The sequence below is a fragment of the Hyaena hyaena genome, unplaced genomic scaffold (genome assembly GCF_003009895.1).
Source record: "Hyaena hyaena isolate Hyena2069 unplaced genomic scaffold, ASM300989v1 scaffold_479, whole genome shotgun sequence".
Lineage (NCBI taxonomy): Eukaryota > Metazoa > Chordata > Mammalia > Carnivora > Hyaenidae > Hyaena > Hyaena hyaena.
In genome coordinates, this window is record NW_024081107.1 from 912,436 (window position 1) to 938,737 (window position 26,302).

Here is a 26,302-nt window from a genome sequence, read left to right on the forward strand (position 1 = left end):
GTAAGCGGAATGATGGGAAAGAGAAAAGAGAGGAACACAGACTGTGGTATGGGTACAGTTTCATGGAAGCAAGCTTTATTCCAATGAAAAAGAACTAAGCTTTAAGAGAAAAGCCTCACTGACAGAAGGTCTACTGGTCTCAGCTGATAAGTTATTTGCCAAAGTATACCCAGGAATGTGGAATTGATTCAGCATGCATTTGTGAATCAGGGATTGGATTACGGTTTGAAACAAGAGAACCTCCTCCTTTTTGTTTTTAACCTGAGGAGAAATTACATGGCTCTGAATAATGAGTGTCTACATTGTAGAAACTGAATAGTTTAACAAAATGCTAGTGAAACATATATCAAAGAGGTGCCTCTTTTCATAGCTTATAGCAAAGCCATAATTGTTAAACCTAGAGAGGATGAACTTTGGATGAGGCTAAAGTGAAATGCACTGGTACATTCTTTTTTTTTTTTTTTTTTTAACAATTACTAGCAGCTTTTGTATGCTAGTGCTGCCATTCCCAGGCTAGAGAATTTGAGAGATGGCAATTGTTTTTTTTCTGAGACTACGTGGAGAATTGAGAAAATTAATAGCTAAATGAGAAATAGCTCTGGAAAGTAATTGAGTTCCAGCTTGAGATTTTCAGCCACAGTAGTCTAGCTCCAAAAAAGAAACTAATGTTAATGGACATATTCTTGATGATAGATAAATTCAGCTGTATGATCCTGCAAATATGATTATTAAAGAGCCAAGGAGTCTGGTTTGGTCTTTGTTTTCCAAGATGATTTGAATTTTCTAGAATTCTGTTCCTTCAAGATGCAAAACTTAGCCTACATCTGCGAGATACTTTTTAGGCAGTGTCTACAATTCAGTTTTGCATACTTGGTTTAATCTGCTGGAAGTTATTAAATTTACTAGGCTTGGTCCATTATCCCCCAAACAATGACTTTAGCTTTGAGTAGACTTGGGAATGACTGTGAACTTAACATTTCTGCCTCCAACATGATCAAAGGGGCCACAAGATTACTTTGACTCAGTTTTTTATTTTTTCCCCAGAGTATGACTTCATCAATAGGTATAAATCTTAAGTTCAGGAATCCCAATGAATTCCAGGATAAATGAAAGGAAATAGATACCTAGAGACCTCTTGTTGAAACAACAGAATGCGAGAGAAAAAGAAGATCCTGAAAGGAGTTAGTGGGAAAAAGCAGATTTATAAAGGAATGTAATTAAGCTGACTTCTGAACAGTAAAATGAAGACTAGACAGCTGTGAAATAATCTTCAAAAAGCTGAGAGAAAATATCTGCCAACTTAGACTTGTATTTCTAGCAAAAATGTCTTTGAAAAAGATAAGGTCAAAATAGGTGTTTAAGACAAATATTAAGTATTTATTAAGCATTTAAGTAATTAGTACTTAAGTAGCTAAGTATTAATAAATATTAATATAATACTAAGTATTTAAATAACTATTTAAGAAAAATACTAAGAATGTTCACTGCCAATAGACCCCGTATAAGCAACAGAATTCTAAATGAAATTCTTCAGTAAGAAAAACGATTTCAGACAGAACAGCTAAGATGGAGGAAGGAATATTGAACAAAACCAGCAAATATTTAGAAAATGCAAATAAACATGGACTGTAAGACAATAATGTTTATATATGCCTCCCATTCCCCACTGCCAAATACACACACACACACACACACACACACACACACACACACAAACTGCATATATGTCTGTTCTAGTCAACAGTCACATAGGATAGTAGTGATCAGATTCCACATGTTCTTGTTCTAGAGGTGGGTAAAGATGTTGAACAACTTTAGACTTTAAGCTAGATCTACATATTTCCAGGGTACCTGCTAAAAGAACAGATAGAAGAAATAAACATAGAATACAGAACTTCCAATTTCGAAAAGAAAAATTTAATCCAAAGGGACAAAATAAATGGGGCAAATAGAAAGCACAGAATAAAGTAGCAGAGATAAATCTGACTAAAACTGTAATGTCAATTATGTAAAGGGACTGAGCCCTCTTTACATAGATGGTTAAATCACAGAGTTAAATCACATAGATGGTGATACAATTTAAAAGACAAAAACAGCATAAGGACATAGAAAGGTTAAACGTAAATGGATGGAAAAAGATTTACCAGAGGAATAATGACCAAAATAATGTTAATATTTGCTGTGTAAATATTTTATATTAAGAAATGTGTTTAGTTAATAAAACCTTAAGGCAAAAAAAGTCTTGGCATTGATGAAGAGAGTTGTTACTTATTATTAAAACATTCAGTCACCAGCAAGAGAGAAGACAAGAAAGTTAGGCAAGTGCCCAGTCTTAGAGTCTTCCAGGACAGTACTCCTCCAACCTGAGCTTGCATCAGGACCACCTGAAGAGCTGGTTTAAATACAGACTTCTGGGCCCCACTTCCAGAGGTATGGGTTCAGTAGGTCCAGGCTTAGGTTCAAGAACTTGCATTTCTAACATGTTTGCTGGACAGTGCTCATGCTGCTTGTACAGAGAACATAACTGGCATGGTGAGTATCATACATTTGGGGCAGTGAGAGAAAGTGTGATGTCAAGAATGACTTGGGAAACTCATTAGTGATAATACTATTCACTGAGAATAGAAAACCAAGGAGGGCAGATGTTATGCCTCATTATGACCATGAAGAGTGGGAAGTCTTGCAAGTCATCCAGGTAGAGAAATCTAATAGCCAATTGCGTATGGAAATCTAGAGCTCAGTGAATTTTTCTGGGCTTCCAACATCCTATGGGTGCTACCTGAAGTGATGGGATTAGATAATTCACCCAGAAAGTGTGTGAAATATGAGACGGTAAGAAAGCCTAAGACAAACCTCTAAGGAAAACCAGAGTTTCAGAAGCAGAATGGAGCCTGAGAATGCCAATGAAACCCTAAAAGTATAATGGAAGATAAGAGAAAATAGAGTTTGAAGAACATATGGGACTTGGGTTCAAGATGGCAAACCATGTTTATCTCCTTTCCCTCTAGATGTTTTGTTAAAATTGAAATGATAACAATTTTATAAGCAAACAAATAAAAGAAGAAGCATGGGCCAAAGAAAATAGTCAATTTCTCAAAGTAGAAAAGTAGATATAAGAGTGATGACTGATCCATTTATCCACTGGAGGAATTTTTATTGAGGTGCTGAGGTGGAGATATGATTTGAATAAGACAAAAAAGGGCTTTTCTCAAGAAACTCAGTGGGAATTTAACAATTTTCTAATTTTATATTTGGTAGATACTTTCCTCTGTGTTCCTCTTTTCACTGAAATAAGAAAAATCAAAAATTTAAAAATGTTGGAAATTTTTAAACATTTTTTTCTGAGTTAAGCTTTCTTTTTAATTGAAGATGATTTAATCTATGTAGAAATTTTGGGAACAGTATTTCAAAAGGAAAAGAAGAATGTACATTTTAACAGTTAATTTTCCTGTGTTCTTATTAAATATGTAACTTGTACAGTTGCAGCTAAAATGTCTGCCACTTTTGAAACAACACAGTTGTTTTCCTTTCTTAAAAACAACTGTTAAACAAAGAGTCAATTTTTGTTTTGTGGTATTTTTGTACATAGATTTTTCTACTTTAAGATAGAAAATAAGATGATAAGCAAACATTAGAATCTAAGAGAGTTTAGAAACATAGTATCACCAAGATAGCTTTTACTGATGCCCAGGCTCCAACCTTGGAACATGGAATTTAATTAGCAATGTGGGGACCCCAACACAGATCCACGGAATTAGAATCTCTATGGATGATTTTTGAAACATGCACAGGTGATGTACAGCTAGAGTTGAGAATCATGTTAATAAACTCCAATTTCTTATGAAGCTAAACTTTTATATTAATAGTGACTTAAAGTTCTATTTATCTTTGACACTTTTTTTACCTTTGATATATATTATTTCATTTCTACCTTTTCCTCCAGCACACACGCGTGCGCGCGCACGCACACACACACACACACACATTTTTCCCTTGTTTTACTGAGTTACATGAGTTTTCATATCACCTCAAATCCTTTTTGGAAATCCTGTTTGGATGTAAACAGAGAGAAAACCTTATGAATATTTTGTTTCTATACCTAGAACATGATTTCTCAGCCCCAGTACAGGACAGTTTGTAGCACCGGGAGAATTCTTTTGTTGTGGGGCCCTCCACTGCATTGCTAGATATGTAGCAGCATTCCTGGCCTTTCCCACTAGATGCCAGTAGCGTGTTCCTGGTTGTGACAAGCAAAAATCTCTTATCATTGTCGAATGTCCTTTGGGAGACAAAATCGCCCCAGGTAGAGAACCACTGATTTAAAGATTGATTTCCAGTGTTTGGCCAGAAAAACAAAAAGGCTGGCAAAAATCAAATGCATCTAGCATTTACTATTATTAATTCGTATCTTTTGCTTCTTAATAGTGGCTTCTCCCTTAGAGCTAATAAAGCTTTCATTTAATTTTTCATGGAAAGTTTTGCTTATGTGTTGAAAGTGTCAAAACTGAAGAATACTACCAAACAACTCTGAAACAGCCATTCTGGTTTTTGTGAACTTAAATCCTGTAGATTTAAATTGCCCTGCACCTGGATGTATTTTATCACTGTTTCCTAATGGTGTGTACATCTTTGTAACATATATGCAACCAAGTCAGAGTTTTCTAAACAATTAGAATTTTCTAAACATGTAGCAGCAAGTGTGATTTCAGTGTTTCAGAATAAGCAAAGAAATAAACCATTATCAGTGATAGACCAAATGTAGCCTCTTGGTGGCACTGTTTATTTTTATAAAAATGATACCTCGGCTCCCAAAGATGCAGCCCTTGATGCATTATGCTTTTCAGAATATGTAGTTTAAGTTCAGTGAAATAAACCATTTTCAAGAGGATGCAGTTTCCATGGAAAGATTGTTGTACTGTCACTCTAACAGACTGTGATAGCTGTATCCACACAATTTGTTTTAGGTCAGGTTGGAGCTAAGGTAAGGTTTGTAGGCTGGCGGCAGGGTGTAATTACCCAAACAAAAAGACACAGATACAGTATGTCATCCCTGCTAATGACCACAACATTTTCTTGCTCAGTAATCTGTAACAAAAAGCCACATAAACGATCAGGTTGCATTTAAGTGCAGCACTACAGAAAAACTTGGTGGCACAAAAATTATTTCAGCCAATTGAGTGGAAATGACAGAGAATAATACCAAGTTATCTCTGCTAGGGAGATGTGTGTTTGGAATGTCACGAACGGACAGCGTGTGGAGAAGGCCACGCTTCCTTACAGGCACACTGCAATCTGTGTAAGTACATTCAGTCCCTTCAAAACATTTCTGGATTCTACAATTCCTTTAGAGGACTTGCTAAGCACATATTTAAAGAAAAGTCCTTGGAGGATATACTTTCCTTTAATTTTTCTTTTGTCCCTGGAATAGAACAGTGTCAGTTATCATCTGTTATTGTGATATTTTTCTTTCCCCAAAGTTAACTATTCAAGCATTGTTTTCCTGATTCTTTATTTCTGTCTTTCTAACATAGATACATTCGAAAGAAAATTTATTTTTATTTTTTTCTTAGTTGCACTCACAACACATACACAGACACATAGAAAGATTCAGTTTTAATGACAAGCTATTTTATAAAGCCAGAAAGTTTTTTTTTCTCGCCCTCAATTGTAACCATTTTTAGGTGGATAGGTTCTTATTTTTGAATTTCTTATATAAGAAAAGAGAGCAAAAGGTATAGCCATACCTCTATTTCCCAGTATTTAAAACAGATTTTACCTTTCGGTAGATGTACTCCAAGCATATAGGTAAGACAGTTGCATTATACAATAGCACTAACAGTGTTTTTTATATTTTATTAATTGCTTTTAGCATTGATGACTTGCACTATAATATTCACAACTCCTTTCTGGCACCAAAATCTTAATAGTGAGAGAGTTTGTCTAGAGTAGAATGTATTACTCAATCTTTGATAAAAACTGTTCTTAAAACTTATTTGGCACAAGAATTCCTTACATACTCTTCAAACACTTTTATTTCTCCTTAACATGAAGCGATGCTGCTAGGACAAAGAATCTGATTTTTGTTGTTGTGTAGTTCTACATAACATTCTAGAAATATAACAATTGTGAGATTTCTATGACTTGGAATAAGATTTCTTCTTCCTAAAAAGATCCTCCCTTTCTCAAGAAAAATAGTGAAATACAAATGAGACTCAAGCCCCAAATCAATACTTTAGCAATGTGGAAACATTGAACTAAAAGAAATTTTACTTGCTATTCATTAGCAAGTAAATACCTTCATTGAATAGATGATAACACTAAAATCCAGAGGAGTCTTCACCATAGCCCAAATTATGTTCATTGCTAGTGATATTTAAATCCTTACTTTTAATTTCATTTCCATAGTATTACCACTGCTCCTTCCGGATGACAGGGGAAGGCTGGCTTCTGTGTTGTGGAGAATATCAAGATGTTCTTATCATTGATGCTAAAAGTTTAGCTGTTATTCACACTTTTATATCATCTCAGTCTCCTGATTGGATCAACTGCCTGTGCATTGTACACTCCATGAGAATTCAAGGTAAGAGTTGTGTCTTATGTAGCACTGGGAGAATGCATATAAAAAGATCACTTTTGAACTATTTGTTGAACTATTGGGCAAGAGTTCAGAATTCTTCGTTGTGTTTACCTGTTGGTGGGGATAGTTCTCTAAGCCACATCAAGAAAACTGAGAGAATGCCTATGCCAGTGGTTCAAGTTGTTAGGAAGTCAGCAAGAGGTCAACATGAAATGAAAAGAGGAGACCGTGTTTCCATGACCCAGTTCATCGGTACATTTCAGGGGTGACAAGCAGGCATCTGTGGTGGATTAGCAAGACTTTTGGAACTTTTGCCTTGCTTTATCTTCTGGATCTCCTTACTTATTTCTGAAATAGGAAAATGTAATACTGACAACATAATCATTTGCAATATGGTTCTGCTTTTAGTGTGCTCCTCTATTCATGGAGGTCACTTTGAAATTTTGAAACGAATTAAAAATGTGATCTAAAATGTTTATTTTTTTATCAGAAAAATAACCCTAAAGCTGAATATGTTCCACCTATGTAACCCTATATAATCCTTAAATGACTGTGAAATGATCTCTACAGCAACCACTTATAACAGTGGTCAACATTTATGTGGCCTTCATTGTTTTACAGAAGATTCTCTCTTGGTGGTATCAGTAGCTGGTGAGCTCAAAGTATGGGATCTCTCTTCATCTATCAACAGCATTCAGGTTGGCTTGTGAAACTCTATTCTTTATTCTCCAATTTCAAGCAAATTTATTGATTTTTAAAAAATTAATTATAAAGGTGTTCACTGCTCATTGTTAAGAGTTCAAATAATGTAAAAGTGTATAAATTTTACCTCTGTACTTCCCCATCACTCCTCCAAAAGGTGGGCATTGATGACAATTAGACTGTATCCTTTCAACCTGTTCTCAGGGCGTATACAAATGTTTTTATCAGCACACACACATACACACACATATATTTTAATAAAAATAAATAAATCTATCATAGAAGAGTATCTTTCTGACCCTTGCAGCAGAAAGACCCCCTTCTCAGTGTATGTGAGCGGTGCCAGGGAGATGACTGTGAACAGCTGTGGTCACATGCTTTGGGAGTCGAGTATATTCACCTGTTCCCTGCATCAGGCTATGATTTGAGGTGGTGGATGAAAAACCAGTCATATTTATGCTGATGATAAAATTGTTTTAGCTGCCCCATGCTCTGAGGTCTCCTTTGGAATTTCTTAGAAATTCCTAGAGGAAGCCTAGGAATTGTGTTGCCATGATGAGCCCAAGAAATACACATCAGCATCATCAGAAACTTACTGTGAATATGGTAGTCTAGGTGTTCTGTGTTGGCCTCTCTTGTTTTTTCAAAGCAAAACTAAGTAAAGTTTTCTTTTTTAGCAATTAAGGTACTACAGGTTTTTTTTTAACATGTTACTTTTTTTGTTTATCTTTCCGCCATATCTGAAAATTAGAAACTTATTCATATCTTTACATTCTCAGCATCCAGCACAGTGCCCCACAGAATGCTTGGATGAATGATTATATATGAGGAATCCTTTAATCCAAGTGGGATTCCTATTCTTGGTTTCTTTTGTGAAGTGATTTCTTAGTTCAGGGAATTCAAAAGGAAACTGGAGTATTTTTTTTTTTTATAAAAATGGTCTGATCTATTTCAGATATACGGGGTAGTAAGTTTTCTGGTATAGTGATGTATAAATTACCTAGAACTGGTACTAAAATGTTCTCATTCCTTTTGAAGGAAAAACAAGATGTCTATGAGAAGGAATCCAAATTTCTCGACTCCCTGAACTGCCGGGCGATACGATTTTGCACATATACAGAGAGACTTTTATTGGTGGTATTTTCTAAATGTTGGAAGGTATTATAAAATGACAAGATAAATGGAATTATTTGTCCTTTATGACCCACTTATATCACTCTTCCTCTCCTTGCACTCAGCTGTTTTGCTTCTCAGGATATTATATGTATAAAATAAATCCTAATTTTATTAGTAACAGACCATAACAATAATGATTATTTATCTCTAGGTTATTTTAAATTTTGATGCCTGAGCTTTAGAATTAAAAAGCAAAGTAAACCCTTTCATCTACATACATTGATTTTATTTATGGACTTTGTTCTTTTTCTGCGTAGTTGCTATGTTCATTTCTAGGGAATATACATTCCTTTCTTATGGGTATATTTGCTGATCTCTCCAAGTAAGAATGAAAAGCTGACTTATTATCATTTAATAGCATCTCTTTCTCTTTAATGTTTCATATAGCTGGCCCAGCTAACAAAACTACATTGTCTTACTTATATGTTGATAATATATTTTTGAACAAAAATATAAAATATCTGGTCTAACAAAAGTTTTCTGCTGTGTAAACTTTTTGTATAATACCTTTTTAAAAGTAGAAATTGGACTACCATACAGAAGGAATAAAATTATATATAAATTTTGGGATTTTTGGTCTCTGTGCTTAATGGGCACATTCTGAAATGGTATAAAGTTTATTCACTAAACCTATCTTAGGATAAATGTGAAAAAATAAGTACTAGTAAAATATTATCTTGGTGCATGAGTATAGTGTGTCCAGTAACTAATATTTAATATATTGTTGTATTAATATGGCCATCTAGATAGTCTTGATAAGCCTAATTTATCTTTCATCTCATTGTCAGATTAGATTAGAGGCTTTTGGTAATGTGCATCATTAATTTTGTATTTTAGGTTTATGACTATTGTGATTTTTCCCTTCTGCGGACTGAAGTTAGTAGAAGTGGGCAGCTTTTTGCTGGTGGAGAGGTGCTTGCTGCTCACAGAATCATCATCTGGACAGAAGATGGTCACAGTTACATCTATCAGCTGCTGAACAGGTGGGCTCAGATGGGAGCGGCATACAAAACATTCAGGTAGAAAATGAACTTTGGGAGGTTTATTATGGAAAAATCTCTGCATGCTGCCCATGATCAAAAACCAGAACAAAACAACTTTGGCACTAGAAGATTTACTCTGGGCTTGGTAGGCTTCAGCCTTTGTATAAAACAGCAGGGGATGAAGGAATGAGATTAACCATGTATAACTTGTACAGCTGGTGCTGGGTTTTCAAAAAGTCACTTGTAATTATTAACCCAACAATTTCTAACTAAAGTTTAGAAATTTGAATGGTACCATCCGGCTTTTGAAAGTGGTAGGAGGAAAAAAACGAATAAAGAAGCCCAAAGTTCTAAACTCTGCTTTTTATTTTTTGCCATGCAGTGGGCTTTCAAAAAGCATATACCCTGCTGATGGAAGAGTGCTTAAAGAGACCATTTATCCTCATTTACTGTGCTCTACTTCTGTGCAGGAAAATAAGGTAATGCAAGGAGAGAGTGACTGCCTCAAAGCAGCTTCACTCCGCATCTTAGATAAGTGTTGCTTTGTCTGTAACAGAGTCAGACTTGAAAAAATTGAATGGAAGAATCACATCAAGTTGTCAATGAGAAAATCAAATCTAATTGTTAATGGGTACTGAAGAGAAAACTTTGCCTTCGAAAAATATATATTTTAAAGCTGGAGTAACTAAATGATATATATTTGTTAGAGAAAAATAATGAAAGTTAAAATTAAAATTAAAAGTTAACAATGGAGGAACTAAAATTCATAATTTTGCCACCATAAATATTCACAAGGAATGTTTTTATGTATTTACTTATTTTAATAAGAAAACTTTCAAACATTTAAAAAGTTTCAGAATAGCATAATGATCACTTATCTACCCTCTTGCTAGATATACCAATTGTCAACATTTTGCCATATTTATTCTCTCTCTCCCTCCCTCCCTCACCCCACCACAGACACACATTGTTCACTGATCCTTTGGAATATGTTTTAGTGTGAAGTTATTAATATTTTGATGTGTCTACTCCGATTTTTAAATTTTATCAAATGGTTTATATCCTTTTTTAACTCAATATTATAGTTTTCCCATATGTTTAGCTATTCTTCTGAATAAATTTTCTTGCCAAAACAAATTTAATTGTGAATCCTGGCAGAATTGAGGATATAATTAATTGTGTGTTTTTACTTAACTGAATTTTATCTTTGACACTCTACGTAGCCTGACCCTTTTAAAGTTATTTTATTTTAGCAGTGCTACCCAAAGTGGGATTTGTTCTTGTTATTGTGACTATTAACCTGGAGACTTAGTTATCAGTTAATTATCCAAGGAGGTATTTCCTGGAGAATAAGGACTTTGGATTACTGGTGTGTCAACCAAGGAAACATGCTATTTTTTACGGAGTGATGATTTGCTTAATTAGGCAGCTTAGCCATTGGAGAACCTATAGTTCTGTGACTGTCCTTTAACATATCTGCAAGGTTTTGTTGCAAAAACTTGATGAAGAAGCTGCCAGCCACAAATTAGAACTCTGAGTGCCACTGGAGCACAGGCAAACTTCAGAATTGTGGCATCAAATACTATTTCGAAGGTCATTGGTGAGTGGCAGTCGAGACTTGCTTTGCTGTTGATCATAAGCGCAGTCGTGTGGCTAACTCAGAAAAGCATTTCCAGTTATTTTGTAAAGGACCTGCATGCCCATTCTTTCTTTTAGCTCCAGAATGCACTTTTTATAAAGCAGGTTTCCCCAAAAGCTAAAATATAAGTAGTGTCCTTTAAGATCTTCTAGTCAACTGCAAATATCAATGCTATGAGGAAAAACACAGCAATTACAAATTAACTTAAGAAAATACCAATCTTAGGGAAGCCACTTTATTTTGCTTTTCAAAATGTGAAGACATAGATCTATGGATCTTTTATCAATAATTCTTAAATAATCTTTTTTTTAAAACATTTACTTCTGCGAGAGAGAAAGAGGACCTGTGCAAGTGGGGTAAGGAGAGGGTGGGGGGAGAGAGGGAGAGAGGGAGACACAGAATTTGAAACAACTCCAGGCCCCAAGCTGTTAGCACAGAGCCTGACGCAGAGCTTAAACTCATGAACCGTGAGATAATGACCTGAGCCGAAGTCAGACACTTAACCAACTGAGCCACCCAGGTGCCCCTCAACAATTCTTGTTTAGACAACCACAGTCATTTCTTCATCTTAAAAGTTGGAAATACTTGGAAACCAGTGAAAGATGAATAGCATAACTGGAAACTAAAAGAAGCCAATCTACCCACCCTTATACCCTTGCTTGTCCTTTGTCCAGCCAGAAACTAAAGCCTAACATTATTTTCCTTATTTGAAACATCACCAATATTCCCTAAATATAAGATTTCTTAGTCTCTCCTGAAGTTAGAAGGTAACATTTTGATGGGGTGGGGAGATAAGTTAGTAGGTACAATGAGCTTGGAAAAGGGTATTCTATAAATATGTGGTATTAAGTGAACTCTTCTTTTTTTAATTTTTTTAATGTTTTATTTATTTATTTCTAGGAGAAAGAGAGAGACAGTGTGAGCAGGGGAGGGTCAGAGAGAGACGGAGTGACAGACTCTGAAACAGGCTCCAGGCTCTGAGCTGTAGTCAGCCCGACGCAGGGCTCGAAACCACGAACCGCGAGATCATGACCTAAGCCAAAGTTGGACGCTTAACCGACTAAGCCACCCAGGCGCCCCTTAAGTGAACTCTTCTTTGGGAATGGCACTTTAGACTTAAATCTGAGTGTTTGACAGTAACATGTTCCCGGAGTTACCATTTGTGATGTTAGGAATGTATCTGCTGATGAAGTTATAGTAGCAAAAGGAGACTAGCCCTTCTTTCGGTAGCTTCCTAAGAGTTTCCCAAGCTTCCAATCATAGCTGATGATCACTGAGGCCTGTGGCAGGGGTCCTGGGTGTTGACATGGGGCACTGGCCTTACAGGACTTAGCTGTGGAGTAACTGCATGGCTGAGGTAAGAGTACAGCCTGAGGATTGCATATAAGGAATTGGGTGCATGAACCAAGAGTGATAACAATGATGATGATGGGTAATTTTTTTTGAGTCCTTATTATTATCACATACACACACTCCTTCATTACATGCATTCCCACTGTGGCCTCACTTTGCAAATCATGTTCAGAGAGGTTAATTTCTAGGATTTGAACCTGGGCAGTTTGGCCCGAGTCTGGGAGTTGGACTTTGGAGCAAGTTTCTCAATTGTTCTGAAAAGCAGATAATAAGAATGATTAATCTGTACTGAGTATGTACCAAATGCAGGGCACCATTCTAAGCACCTCACCTTTAACAATTCATTAATACTAACAGCAATCCCAAAGAGTAGGTGCTTTTATTGCCCTTCTTTCACATTTAGGGAAAATGAGACACAGAAAGGTTAGTAAGTTGTCCACATCAAGTAATTGGCGCTTTTAACAGAGTTAATACATGCTAAACTAGGATTTGAATCCAGGCAATTAACCCAAGAGAATTCTCTCTTTTTTTAAATGTGTATTTATTTAAATTCTGAGAGAGATGGAGCAGGGGAGGGCCAGTGAGAGAGGGAGAGGGAGGATTCCAAACAGGCTCTATGCAGTCAGTGCAGAGCCTGATGTGGGGCTCAATCCAGTGAACCATGAGATTATGAGTCAGATGTTTAACCAAGTGAGCCACCCAGGCACCCTGAGAATTCACTCTTAAGGACTATTTTATTGCCTTTTGGAGGGCAGGTGTTTCTTGTGATGAATACTGGGTACTGTGATGAAAAATCAGAGTTCATATGGTTAGGGGCTCTGAGCAGAGTTTCCCGGTGAATAGACAGAACTAGAGGGAATACTGCGAAGGATGAGGGCGGAGGTGACAAGGAGTGGGTGTGAGCAAGTAATAAATGGCAGTGGAATAGTAGGTACAGAGTGGGTAACTGCAGCATGGGAGCATAAGCGGTCAGGGGAAAAGAGGCCTGCTGCCTGCTACCAACTCCAGGAACCGAATAGCCGCCCAGGCTCTCTGTATCAAAATCATGAGGGAGTTGGACTAGTCTAAAGTTCTTCAAGGTCAAGAGAGTTTGAGAAGCTAGTTTGGCAGTGTACCAAATTATATCGACAGTTTCTAACACCTACAAAAGTGATGGCTTGAGAAGTATAAGACTCGAAAGTACCTTCTAAATCTGTAGAAACAACTTCCTAGGAACTGTTTTCTCCTCTGCAATACTCTCTTGTTGGGGACTACCGTTGCATGCTCTTGGATTCCTTTCATACTCGCTTCCTGTCTTCATTTGCTTTTCTCCATAACTGGAATAAGAGCAGTGTTTACTTACTCTGTAGCTTTGTTGTGAGGATTAAATAAAGCAATGGTTTGGCCTTTCATATTCTCCACAGATATGTTATAGAATTTTTCTAATAATACATCAAAGTCCTGACCTTCAAGCATATTTTCTGATGAGGAACTATCACTTTCTTAGACTTTATTACTTCCAGCACCAGCAGTTGGCTTTCTTTCCAGGGTGCCTTTTATTTGTACACCAAAATAAGTTTTTGTTTTTATAATCACTTAATCATTTTGATCCCTTGTTCATAATCTCTATATGCAAATCTGCCCAAAGAACATCTACACTGCACTGAGGCACTAGAGAGATTCTAGACTCATTACACTAGTAAAGGCATTTCTTCCAGAACTTTGGTGCCCAATATTCATACTCTGCCTTAGCAAAATTATAGCTTTATGTATGTGTATAATATATAATATGTAATGTATTGAAATAAACTATATATATTTACTTATATTAGTATTTGTTTACTTCTTTGTATGTAATGGACTCATTTTTATTTGTGACCTCTTGGAATGTTTAAAATCAAATATATAAATCTGTAAAGTAGTTAACAGAAAGTTGAAAGCATACTAATCACACCAAATTACCATACATATATTATTTGTTGCTATTTTAATTGACAATTGGAACTGAACAGACCAAAAGAAATCAAGCCTCCTTAGTGGACAGTAGAGTGGGGTCATGAAGGCATGGACTCTTGAGTCTGAACTGTTGGACTCATAAGCATATTGCTGTCTGTTATCACTTTGGGTAAATCAATCTCCACTCTAAGTTTATTCATCTGGGAAATGGAGACAATGATAATACCAACTTCACAGAATTACTGTGAGGATTATTTAGTGGAATAGATGTAAAGCCCCTAACAGTATGTGTAATATAGACATAGAACATGTTAAGTAAACGTTAAATATTCTTATTAACTCTGAAGTCTAGCTGATGACTTTGCTTCTTACCTTATGGAAACTTTTTTGTCTTGAGTAAGAGATGATTTCACTTAAGTTACCTTGAAATTTTTGAAAGAGCGGGAAACAAATGGAAACAATTCAGTTAATCTATAAAGTCTTATTCCTTCATTTGAAAACAGTGGTTGTCATTTTATATTTATATTTTTTTTTTCTACATAAAAGCTAACTTTTTGTTTTGGACCAGGGCCTTTCCTTTGTTATGGGCTACATGAATGAAAGGAAAGAGCCTTTTTATAAGATACTGTTCTCTGGAGAAATCTCAGGAAGAATTACTTTGTGGCACATCCCTGATGTTCCTGTATCCAAGTTTGATGGTTCTCCTAGAGGTAAGACAGTTTCTAATCTATTTCTAATCACATGCCTTCTGGGAACTAGTTTATAATTAACTCAGAGTTTTTCTCATTTGAGTAACATGAGGGTACAAGTAAGATAAATTTTCTCATGTACCACACTATGCATTAGATGCCAACATAAAAGGAGGTATAAACATGATGTTTATAGATCTGGTACAACAATACAACTGATATAATTCAAATGAACATCAATTTAACAGGAATGATGTTTTATTCAAATGAAATGGGAGCTTTCAATATGGACGTAGGATAGGTTGATATGGCATACTCATGTTTTTGAATTTGTCATGCCCATGTCCATCCTGTACCCTTTACAACCAGTTCCTCTCCTGGTATTATTACAGCTGCTTGGAATGGCAAGGGCAGATGTAAACGTGGCCACCAAACCATGTGGCTCTTTGAACTATTAGATGATTTACCATTTGCTTATTTTCGTTTTTCTTAGAATACAAAACTGAAATCATTAAAGGAAACATTATTGTGGAGAACCGTCAAGGTCCTGAGACTTAGGTATTCCAAACTGAGAAAGCCCGTCCTACTCTTCTCTTATTCCCAAATCATTAAGATATCTCTGAATCACTGTCTGAGGCACAGCAGAAACAAGGTCCTCAATATTTGAATTCCAAAGCACAAGTTTCCGTTACTTAACAAACTCACTGGCTTAAGTTTCAGTGTCTTTGTCATAAATGTTTTCAAAACGGTTCCTAATAGTCCTAGGTTAATAAGAAAATGGCCAAAAAATAGATTTAGAACTTGGTACAGTGTATGGAAAAGTTTCTTAGAAGTTCTATATTAAGAGTTAAAATGTATACCATGCCCCTGCTAAGGCCATCTAATGGTGACTAGGATTTCTCATGCATGTACCACTGCCAGCAGCGGAATTAAGGAGGCATTTAGGTAATTTTCTTTATAACTGGAACCATAGACATCTATGACAACACTTGATGCTTGTCTACGTTTTGGGGTCTAGGTTTTTCATAATCACTGTGGCACATGTACTGCAAGATTAGGGATGCCCTTTCATAGAGAAGTAGGTGGCTCTGACTCGCCCTCTTTGCTCCTGGATCCAAGCCTCTCTCCCTTCAAATGCTTAGATGATGAGCTACATAGAATGATAATCAGTGCTCTCAGTAATTCTTAGATATTTGCCTGGGGGCTTGGTATGATTTTGAGATACTCATACCCTTCATATTCAAAGAATACATTTCTTCCATTTTCTTCACACAACTAACAGACCCTCAGTTTTCCTTCTTAACATTGCTGAGACAAATAGAGAACTCATGAGACTAGACCACCACTTTACATCACTGCAAGAGTTTCTCCATTCTTTTCAGTTGACCTAGGTCTAAAATGAATGCACTAATACACATCTATTCTTCTGAGGCTGCCTGAAGGACAGAGGACCAATGAGATAGCATCTTGAGTAAAGACAATAGAAGGCAGGAGAACTTTTCTGCATATAGCCACTGTTAGGATGGCAAAAGAGCCTCTGTGGACCACAAGGGATGGTGCCTTGATAACAGTTTCCATGTCTATGATGAATTTATAAGCCAAATTTTCCCTTTTTGTGTGTTTTCCTTTTAGAAATACCAATAACTGCCACCTGGACCCTTCAAGATAATTTTGATAAGCATCATACCATGAGTATTATCGACTATGTCTCTGGGGCTGCAACAGTGGCAGTCACTTCATCAGAGTATGTTTCAAGTCTTGATAAACTAATATGTGGCTGCGAAGATGGGACCATTTTCATTACACAGGCTTTGAATGCTGCCAAAGCAGGACTTCTAGAAGGCGGTTCTTTATTAAAAGGTCATTGAATTTTATTTAACCCCATTTATTTAATTTACTTAAGCTTCAACTTTAACAAGCTGTATTAAGAAGATTGCCAAAGCTTAAAAAATTTGCTGACATTTGCTAATTAATGTGTACATATTTTAATGTTAAAGTAAAATGCATATCTGGGTTTTTTTAAATAATCAAATGGAGGGTTATACAATGAGAAAATATGTTTCTCTTCTTCCTTGATCTTCCTGCTTCCTTCACCAAAGGCAACTGCTAATAAGTTTCTTTATACCCTTAAAATTTTCTCTGCATATACAAGTACATACCAACCTAGCAATATGCATTCTTTTAATTATATTATGCAAATGGAGGCATGTTCTATACACTTTACCGAAATACCCTGAAACATATCTTAATAAAATATTTTGGAGCACATTCTTTATGAGCTCATTTTAAATGACTAATAATAATCAAATTTTCATTTTAAAATATCTCTTATTAATGGGTGTTTCGGTTTTTCTAGTCTTTGGCTTTGAGAGAAAATGCTGAATTAACCATCTTTGCACATATATGTGGTCATATCTATAGTATGAATTTGCAGGAGTAGAATTATGGATCAACACTTATGAATATTTTTAATTTTGAAAAGTTATTAAAATGTTCTCCAAAGAACATCTGTGTACATGTGTCTCCACTAATAGCCTATGAAAATGTCTTTTTCCCACACCTTAGCCAACTTTGTGTGCTATTAAACATTTTAGGATTTGCCAATCAGAAAAAAATGGTATCTTCCTGTTTTAATTTTAATTTCTTTGTTAATATAAACATGTTCTTATCTATTTTTGCCCATTTCAACAGTGAATATCTATTAAATAAAGACTGTTATGCAGTAAGTTTCTTATGTAAAGGAAGGAAAATGCAGGAAGTGATTGAGATTTTGGGATGTGTAGGTAATGTCTGATAGTTTTTAATGCATGGATCCTACTAGACTATAAGGTCCTTAAGAGATAAGGCCAAATCTCAATTTTTAAGACACACCTTGTTACATTGCCTGTTCTCAGCTTACTTTGACTACTTACTAAATGTTACTAATTTGTATTCACTGATTGCGTGAAAGAAAGGAGTGAATAGCAATGAACCGAGGAGAATACTGCTCCATGGCTCAATGGCTGCTATTAAAAGTTAGTGAAAAAGCTTAAGACCTTAGCACTTTTAATCTAGGCTGATTTTTCTTATCCAGAAAAAAAGCAGAAAGCTACATTTGACTTGAATATCTGAATTAATAGTCATCTTGGTTTGCTGAGGGGATATAAAGTGAGCATGTGTCTCCTGGAAGTGAAATAACTAATGATTCTTTAATCAAAGTAGTAATGACTCTTTGGGACTCTTTCTCAGTTTTAGGAAAGAGGGTTTGTGGTCTATGGTCTTCTCCATTTTTTTCTGTTTAGTTTTAGTTTTAGCTAATGATGAAGTCAGAGGCTGTATGGAAACTGAGTGTCAGTAGTCCTATGCTCTAGTAGAGCTATGGTATGAAATACCCACATCCTTACCAAGTGCCAGTGCTAGGAAATGAAAGACATTATCTTATTTATTCTACACAATAGTCTTGTGTGAAATAAGTGCTATTATTGTCCCAGGGTTTTCAGATGCAGTGCCTGTGGCTTAGAGGGGGAAAAGCAACTTGTCATGGTGACCCGTCTAGTAAGTAACAAACCTAGAAAACCAAACCATTCATGTAATAGCAAAGCTATGCTCTTAAACATTATGCTGTGCTTTTTCACCCTTGGATTCAGGTCACGTAACTTATCTGAGCCTCAGGTACTTTATCTGTAAAACAAAAAGGTAGAACTAGATAATCTCTAATATTTTTTAAGGCAAAAAAGTATTTGGTGAAACTTTGCTTTTCTTTTATACTAGACTTGGTTATGCTTATTAAAAGGGCAGCAGTAATGTTCTGAGATTAATTTTTATAGAAGCAAAATGGATAAACTGTTCACTCTTTTAGAACAGCCTTTGCTATTTGATGGCACTGGAATTGGTAACTTGCTAACATCCTTAGAGAAATTGTAGACTTCGAATAACTGGCTTTAGTGCTTCATCAGAAGCATGACGTAGCTTATAAGGAGATGCTTGCCTTTTGAAATGGTTCAAGGATTGGTCATTCATTTTAACTTTAATTTGTGTATCTTCTTTACATTAAAATTTTATAAAAGAAAACTTCAATACTATTTCTTGAATAAAAAGAATTTTTTCATTATTTGGTGTTTGGTTGTTTTCCAGATTCCCTTCCTTACAAAGTGCTCAAAGGCCATCACCAAAGCATTACTTCATTACTTTATCCACATGGTCTCTCTTCAAAATTAGACCAAAGTTGGCTTGTGTCTGGAGACCAGGATTCATGTGTCATCTTGTGGAATATCTTTACTGAAGAAATTCTGCATAAATTCTTTTTGGAGGCTGGTCCAGTAACAAGTCTTTTGATGTCACCAGAGAACTTCAGAGTAAGTTAAGACAAACCGTAAAATATAACATAAATTTTTTAAAATTTACTTTGAGGGAGAGAGCATGAGCTGGGGAGGGACAGAGAGAGGGAGAGGGAGAATCCCATCAGGCTCCATGTTGTCAGCACAGAGTCTGATGTGGGGCTCGAGCTCACAAACCATGAGATTATGACCTGAGCCAAAATCAAGTCAGATGCTTAACTGACTGAGCCACCCAGGTGCCCCTAATTTAAAAGTTATATAACATTGCAGAATGTTTAAAAAACATAAGAAAAATTAACCCATATTGCCCTAGAAAAGTTCTATGTACCTTAATACAACTGGGTAAATTTTATAAATTCCTTTCTAAATGTTTATGGGCATTTTAGTCTTATTACAGCTTATGCAAATAGTTTGATTCTAAAGTAAAGATTTTATCAATTCTTGGTTTCAGAATAGTCTGTTAATTCTCTTACTTTTTTTTTCTTTTTTCCCCTAATTCTTTATCTTAATTTTAAGTTTAATTTTTAAATTTTTTGTTACTGTTTTTTTAAATGTTTATTATGTTTTTGAGAGAGAGAGACAGAGTACATGTGTGCATGAGCAGGGAAGGGGCAGAGAGGGACAGGGACAAAGTATGCAAAGCAGGACTCTGTGCTGACAGCAGAGAGCCCAATGCAGGGCTCAAACTCATGAACCCTGAGATCATAACCTGAGCCAAAGTGAGACGCATAACCAAGACCCACCTGGGTGCCCCTAATTATTTTGTTTAGGAAAAGATATTGACATTCAATATAGAAGCAATTCAAATATATAGGAATCTATACATTAGAACTTTTGCCTTCAATAATTTACTTTTATAACAATACTGATAGTTATATTTTTTCTTAAATAGATTTTTGTTAGCTCTCTTTCATTTGTTTAACAAATACATAGCTCTAACAAATTTCTGAGTATCTACCTTGTGCAGGACAAAAGGAAATATTTACAGATATAATTTTCTTATGCAATATAAACTTAACTTCAGCTTCCATAAAGCTGACATCTTTAACTTTTGAGTTTCCTGAGTTTGTCAATTACTTGATTGACTTGCCAGAATTATCTCTCTCTGATATTTAAAAATTCAGCTGCAAAGTAAACTCAGAGAAAACTTACACTGTATTTTTGTAGTAATGCATAATGAAAGAAACAAATCAGTGCAACAAAGTTAAGGGACCTTAAAAAAAAGACTTCCATATGGGGATTTGGGATACTCTGATATGTCTTTTATTGCTGAAGTTCCCTTCTTTAACCATTTTTTTTCCTCAAAGCTCCAAGACAGTAGTCAAATCCTGACCCCTTTTACTTTTGCCTCAGTCACAGATAACTTAACTCCAAGAATCATAACCATAAGCCAAATAAAAGGGGGTTTATTGAAAGGGCATGAGAGCCAATATTTTAGGCATACAAGACAAAACACTCTGCAGCAAGGAGACTGTGCAATTTGAACTTATATTCAGAAACCAAGGTTACTCTTCAAGTCTCCCATCCAAAGGAGTCTGTTTTCTGTGATTGCTCCTTTTTAAAATTTTGTTTATTTATTTTTGAGAGAGAGAGAACAGAGGAGGGGCAGAGGGAGAGGGGGGACAGAGGATCCAAAGTGGGCTCCGCATGCCAACTCAAACACACAAAGCATGAAATCATGACCTGAGCCCAAGTCAGACACTTATCGATTGAGCCACCCAGGTGCCCTTGTGAACTCCTTTCTCTTGCTTCTTCCTATCACTTCCTTTAGCTTTACAATTTCAAATCTGTAGAAAAGAGAATCTGATTGGCCTAGTGTGGGTCTCTAGTGTATGTCTACCTCTGGCTATAGGATCTATGTTCACATGTTGCGTGTATGTTTACATGTGATATATAAGTATAATTTTCCTGAAGTACGCTGGCTCTATTCTAGAAGCTGTGGGTTGTGCTGGTTCTGTAAAAGATAGTAGTAGGGAGGAATGCCACCTGCCTTATTCTAAAAGTCTGGGTTCCCCATATAACGCACCTGCCATTTTGTGATTTTTTCCCCCCTTAGGATTCTGTAGTCTCCTTAGAATTAGGAAGAATTACTTGCTCCCCAGCACCCCACAGAAAGAGGTCAGTAATGGGCATAGGGATAATCTCAAGGGATCCCAACCGAAGCTTTAAACACAGCAGCTGAAACTGTGGCTAGATGCCCTAGTAAAGGTAGGAGCATCCACATGGCAAAAATGGTTAGAAAAGAAACAAAGAGGTAGAAGAGCCACTACCTGCTCCCCCTCTCTCCCTTACCCCACCCCACCCACCCCCCCATCACGGAACTAACACATGGCCCTCCTGGTGAGGCACAGACCTGCCCTGTTAACTCCTCCCAGACTAGCCTCACAGCAACCAGTATGGATGGTCTTTGTCCTAAACTGTGTTCAAAGTAACCACATGCTGACTATTTAAAAGTATCTTAAGAATCTTTGTCCTGTGAGCCTATTTTTGGTCCTTGTATCTTTGAAGCTGTGCATTCAGTTGGAACTATCTAATGCTTACCTCTTTTAGATTGTGTCTACACTGAGTTTCCTGTTTGGATTAGAATCTGAATAGTTCTGGGAACAGCACCAAATCACATTTTGAGGCTCTAAGTGGAAAATATCAGTTCATGATACCCTTGGGCCTAAGCTTGTGTCTACAAATAGCATCATTTTGTGGCAACAAATTAGTTCTGGGGTTTATTTTATTCTGTATTATTTCCGATGTCTGCCTCACTACCTGAATTTGCTGAGTGATGGTCAAGTCCTTCATTTATCTTATATTTGGCTTGGAATTCTCCTTTTTCACTTGTGTCTCTTGACTTTCCTAATTGTTGAATTTAAAATCGACTTGGTATTTAAAACCCCTCTTTATAGTGTTATGTGAAGAGGTCCTGTAGAAAACAGAAATGTTGTTCTGTAAATGGTATTTAAACAAAATATTTTGATGTTGCTAGGGAGGAATTTCTGATTTAATTTTAAGGAAAACATTTGACTATTTACTTACAAATAACTGTTTTGTTTTGCCATAGCTAAGAAGTGATCAGGTGATTTGCTGTGTATGCAGTGACCATTCCGTGGCTCTCCTTCACCTTGAGGGGAAGAGGTGCCTTCTGCACGCCCGGAAGCACCTTTTCCCCGTGAGGATGATAAAATGGCACCCGGTTGAGAATTTTCTCATTGTTGGATGTGCTGATGACTCCGCTTACATCTGGGAAATTGATACAGGTAAATTGGAACTTTACCCCTTTGATTCTTTACATATTAATGAGTCAGAGCATTTGGCTGGGTGGAGAGCTCCAGAGAATACAGGGTGACCACCTCACTGCTTTAACCTTTTGTTGGGCTGCATTTGATGCCTCTGGTTGAAGGCATGTGTGGAAAATAAAACACAGTGGCCCAAGTAAGATCTTGACCAACTCATGATTAGCTGACAGAGCATTGCACAGGAATGAGCCGGATATTTCTGGAAGCTATAAATAAAAACATAAGTTATCTACTTTAATTATTAACAAGAGAGAAATTTAGTGTCCTACTACTCTCAAATTATCATTAAATTCTGCCTTCTTCAGCATACTCATGATCTCAGCAACATTTTTGAGCTAATTGATGATCAGTAATAATGGAATATAATTAATTACAAAACTCCAAAAAGTTGAGTCAGGGAAACTGAAAACTGAGTGGCTCAGTTGAACTTTTGATGGCTGTCATGTGGAGAATGTATGGTTTGAACTTCAAAGTTAAAAAAAAAAAGTTTTAGTGTATAATGCAAGATTGAGAGTAACACATTTCAGGCAGATGCTGGGAACTTATCAAATAAGGCAAGGTAATTAATGAATGTGAGTCAGGGGAGTGTGCTTGAGAGTACATTTCACTGAAACTATAGCATGATATTTATTGATTAATCAGTGGTGGTTTTATGTTGGGTGTTATTAACAGACTGGATAGTTTATAATATTACAGTTTAGAGTCATACTTCACCAAAATAATTGCTATTTTCTTTACTTTTGACTTTCATGTGTTAATGATGATGACTAATGTACTGCTGTATGGAGGGTGCAATATAACTCTGTTTTACGTTTGTACCTGCTTTACAGCTGTGATAGCCTTCCATATTCATTTCCCATTAGATTATCACAACTTCTAGGGTAGGTGGAGGAGGTTTTATTCCCCATTTTACTGATGAGGAATTTGTAACTCCGATTTGTTCATGTGCAAGATTACATTGGTAAGAAGCAGTGAACCAATATGAGGGCCCTGTCTTTCTTTGCACAATATGCACAAAATTAGAAGAGTTTTCGAATTTTTAGGTAATCTATCAAGCTGAGTGACAATTGAGTATAATGGATAAAACGAGCTCTAAAGCCTGGGCTTGCTTCCAGGACCTGCTAAGAAAGGTTGGCCTTAGGTAATAACTTGGTTTCACTGCATGTCAATTTCTACATCTATGAAATGGGAGTAATGATACCACCTTCCTGTCAGGATTAAATTAACTAATACTGACCATGCTTGTAAACAATGCCTATAGGTGCTAAGGCCTTAGTAATAGTTAACTATTAATAATATGATCAAAGAATGCAGTAAAATCTTGGTTTCTGCTTGTGGAATCTAAGTCTGTAAAACACATGCACTTATAAGTGTGCGCAATTTCATTGGTTTCAATTGTGAAATTGTGAATACTTGCTGAAAACCATTTTTTCCGAGAAAAAAGAAATTTCTGGGCACTGACAAGTATTTATAGTTCCATTGCCCCATCGGGATAACTCTCAGCCTATGCAGCTTTTTATTTACGTAGCTTTTGATGGGGTGGGCGGTAAAGGGGGGGAAGCCAAACCATTAGTACTTCTTGAAACTGTATTTGTTCCTCCATCATATTTTAATTTTATTATTTATTTTTATACTCCCCAATCCCTAACCAAATATTGTAGAACATTTGAAAAATACAGAGAAAAATAAAGAAAAACAAATAATCCTTTCCCACTGCCTAAAGATAACTGCTATTAATATTTTGATCTGTTTTCTGTCAGACATCTTTCTATGTCAATAAATAGATGCATATATTGTGTTTTAGTCATGATCCTAGCAGAAAATTGACTTTAACCCAGGTTGGTCAAATGAAGAGACTTTAATGAAAGGAATATTTATAAGAGTGTGGAGAGGACTTAGGGAAAAGATCCCATCACCCAGATGCTGGTAGTATCAGGAAGCTCTTATCACTTCCCTAGGGCTGAAGCAACAAGAGGAGAAAATAGTGTTAGTGGAATCCTGTGAGAGTCGAAGCCATGGAGGACTGGTCATTCATTCCCTGAAGTCATGGAAGACAAACAGCTCCTCCCAGAGATGAAGAACTGAGACAAAGAAAGAGTTGGAAGAAATTATTTTCTCTCTCCCTCTGCGATCACATTCATTAGTTTGATCCAACTGCAAGTCAGAGAAGAAGGACATTCAGTTCTGGGCATTAGTCAGGGGCTCAGAGTAGATGCAGAGGAGTAGGGAAAGGGTGGAATAGGTTGTCAGTCAATGGACAGAAATTGGCATGGTGGCCACTATGGACACACCATACTTTAACTTGGAAATCTTCTGCAGTTGGTCATGTAAATATTTTCCTTTAAAAAAGTCTGTTTTAGAATTTCCTATCAGAGGCCCCTGGGGGGCTCAGTCATTTAAACATCTGACTCTTGATTTTTGGCTCAGGTCATGATCTCATTGTTCATGAGTTTTGAGTCCCCTATCAGGCTCCGTGCTGACAGCAAGAAGCCTACTTGGGATTCTCCCTCTCCATTTCTGCCCCTCCCCCACTCACTCTCTCTGTCTCTCTCTCAAAATAAATAAACTTAAGAAATAAAATAAACTTTCCATACTGAATAGTGTGTACATGTTTAGTGCCAAATAAAACTATAAAATATCTGTTTCAAGTAAGACTGCGAGGCTATTTATCTCATGGTTATCTACATTAATATTTCATAAACAACCTTAATTCAACCTAAGGTGGAACTTATAATTGGTGAAACTATCACTAATCATTATATAAATGCCTTCACGTTTGTGATGTGCCTCTTCGGTTTTTCAAAACATCCTCCCAATTAGCAATTTTATTTGAATTAACACTGTGCACATGGCTGACACTCTAAATTTCCTCACCATGCTCATCCTTTCTCGATAACTTTATGTCGTTCCTTTTAGCCTGTGCCTGGCATTGGCTTTGTTTTGGGTTGCTTTTAACCTCTGCAATTCCAATTTTGTTTAAAATAGAATGAAGTACTTTTTCTTTCCCTAGTTGGATTTCATCTGACTAAAATACTACCATCACATTCACTGGGCTAGATTTCTGTTGCATCATTTCTCTGTAGAAGTGGGAAAATCCAGGATCGGGAAGCTTTTCCATTTACAGTTTCATAAAATTAGTGTAAAAATACCAGCTAAGACCAAAACAGTTTGGCTGAAAAAAGGCCTAAGAGGCTATAGATCATGCTTGCTCACTGATGTATGTGGCACATGGATACATAAATGAATGAATGAACTAAAAAATTTTCTTGGACTTTAGTAGACTGAGTAAAAATGAGTTTACCTTAACTCTGGCCCCTGTGGTGGCTCTTAGATCATGGCTGCCCAACTGTAAGTTGCTTTCTCCTCTAAGTCTTCCCTACGGTTTCTGGAGTTCATGGGGCCTGTCTCATCTCCTCAGGTATAAGTCCGTGTATTTTCTACTCTAGTCAGTTTTCCTGGGTTCTTCTCTTTTAGTTTTGCTAGAAGGTTCACACTTAGTTCCAGGTGTGAACAAACTTACTCCCTGCTCCACTTCCCCAGTACTCTGCCTCCTCTAAATACATGAAGGCAGAATAAATTGACAATAAGGCATTTTCCATCCAGGTCTTTCAGCATTGGAACAACTCTTAAGCTCATAGAGGAAGT

General features: G+C 36.4%; 1 protein-coding gene across 3 annotated transcripts in view; it reads left to right on the forward strand.

Annotated features, from left to right (window-relative positions):
- WDR72 (WD repeat domain 72) overlaps positions 1 to 26,302 on the forward strand; it is a 222,232-nt gene that overhangs the window by 31,928 nt on the left and 164,002 nt on the right. For all 3 annotated transcript variants that reach the window (XM_039254230.1, XM_039254233.1, XM_039254231.1), the window contains exons 4-13: positions 5,218 to 5,296; positions 6,406 to 6,580; positions 7,199 to 7,275; positions 8,318 to 8,437; positions 9,293 to 9,438; positions 9,821 to 9,917; positions 14,934 to 15,075; positions 16,687 to 16,914; positions 19,168 to 19,388; positions 22,423 to 22,618. In XM_039254230.1, coding sequence (XP_039110161.1) covers positions 5,218 to 5,296; positions 6,406 to 6,580; positions 7,199 to 7,275; positions 8,318 to 8,437; positions 9,293 to 9,438; positions 9,821 to 9,917; positions 14,934 to 15,075; positions 16,687 to 16,914; positions 19,168 to 19,388; positions 22,423 to 22,618 — 1,481 coding nt within the window. The remainder of the gene's footprint in view (positions 1 to 5,217; positions 5,297 to 6,405; positions 6,581 to 7,198; positions 7,276 to 8,317; positions 8,438 to 9,292; positions 9,439 to 9,820; positions 9,918 to 14,933; positions 15,076 to 16,686; positions 16,915 to 19,167; positions 19,389 to 22,422; positions 22,619 to 26,302) is intronic.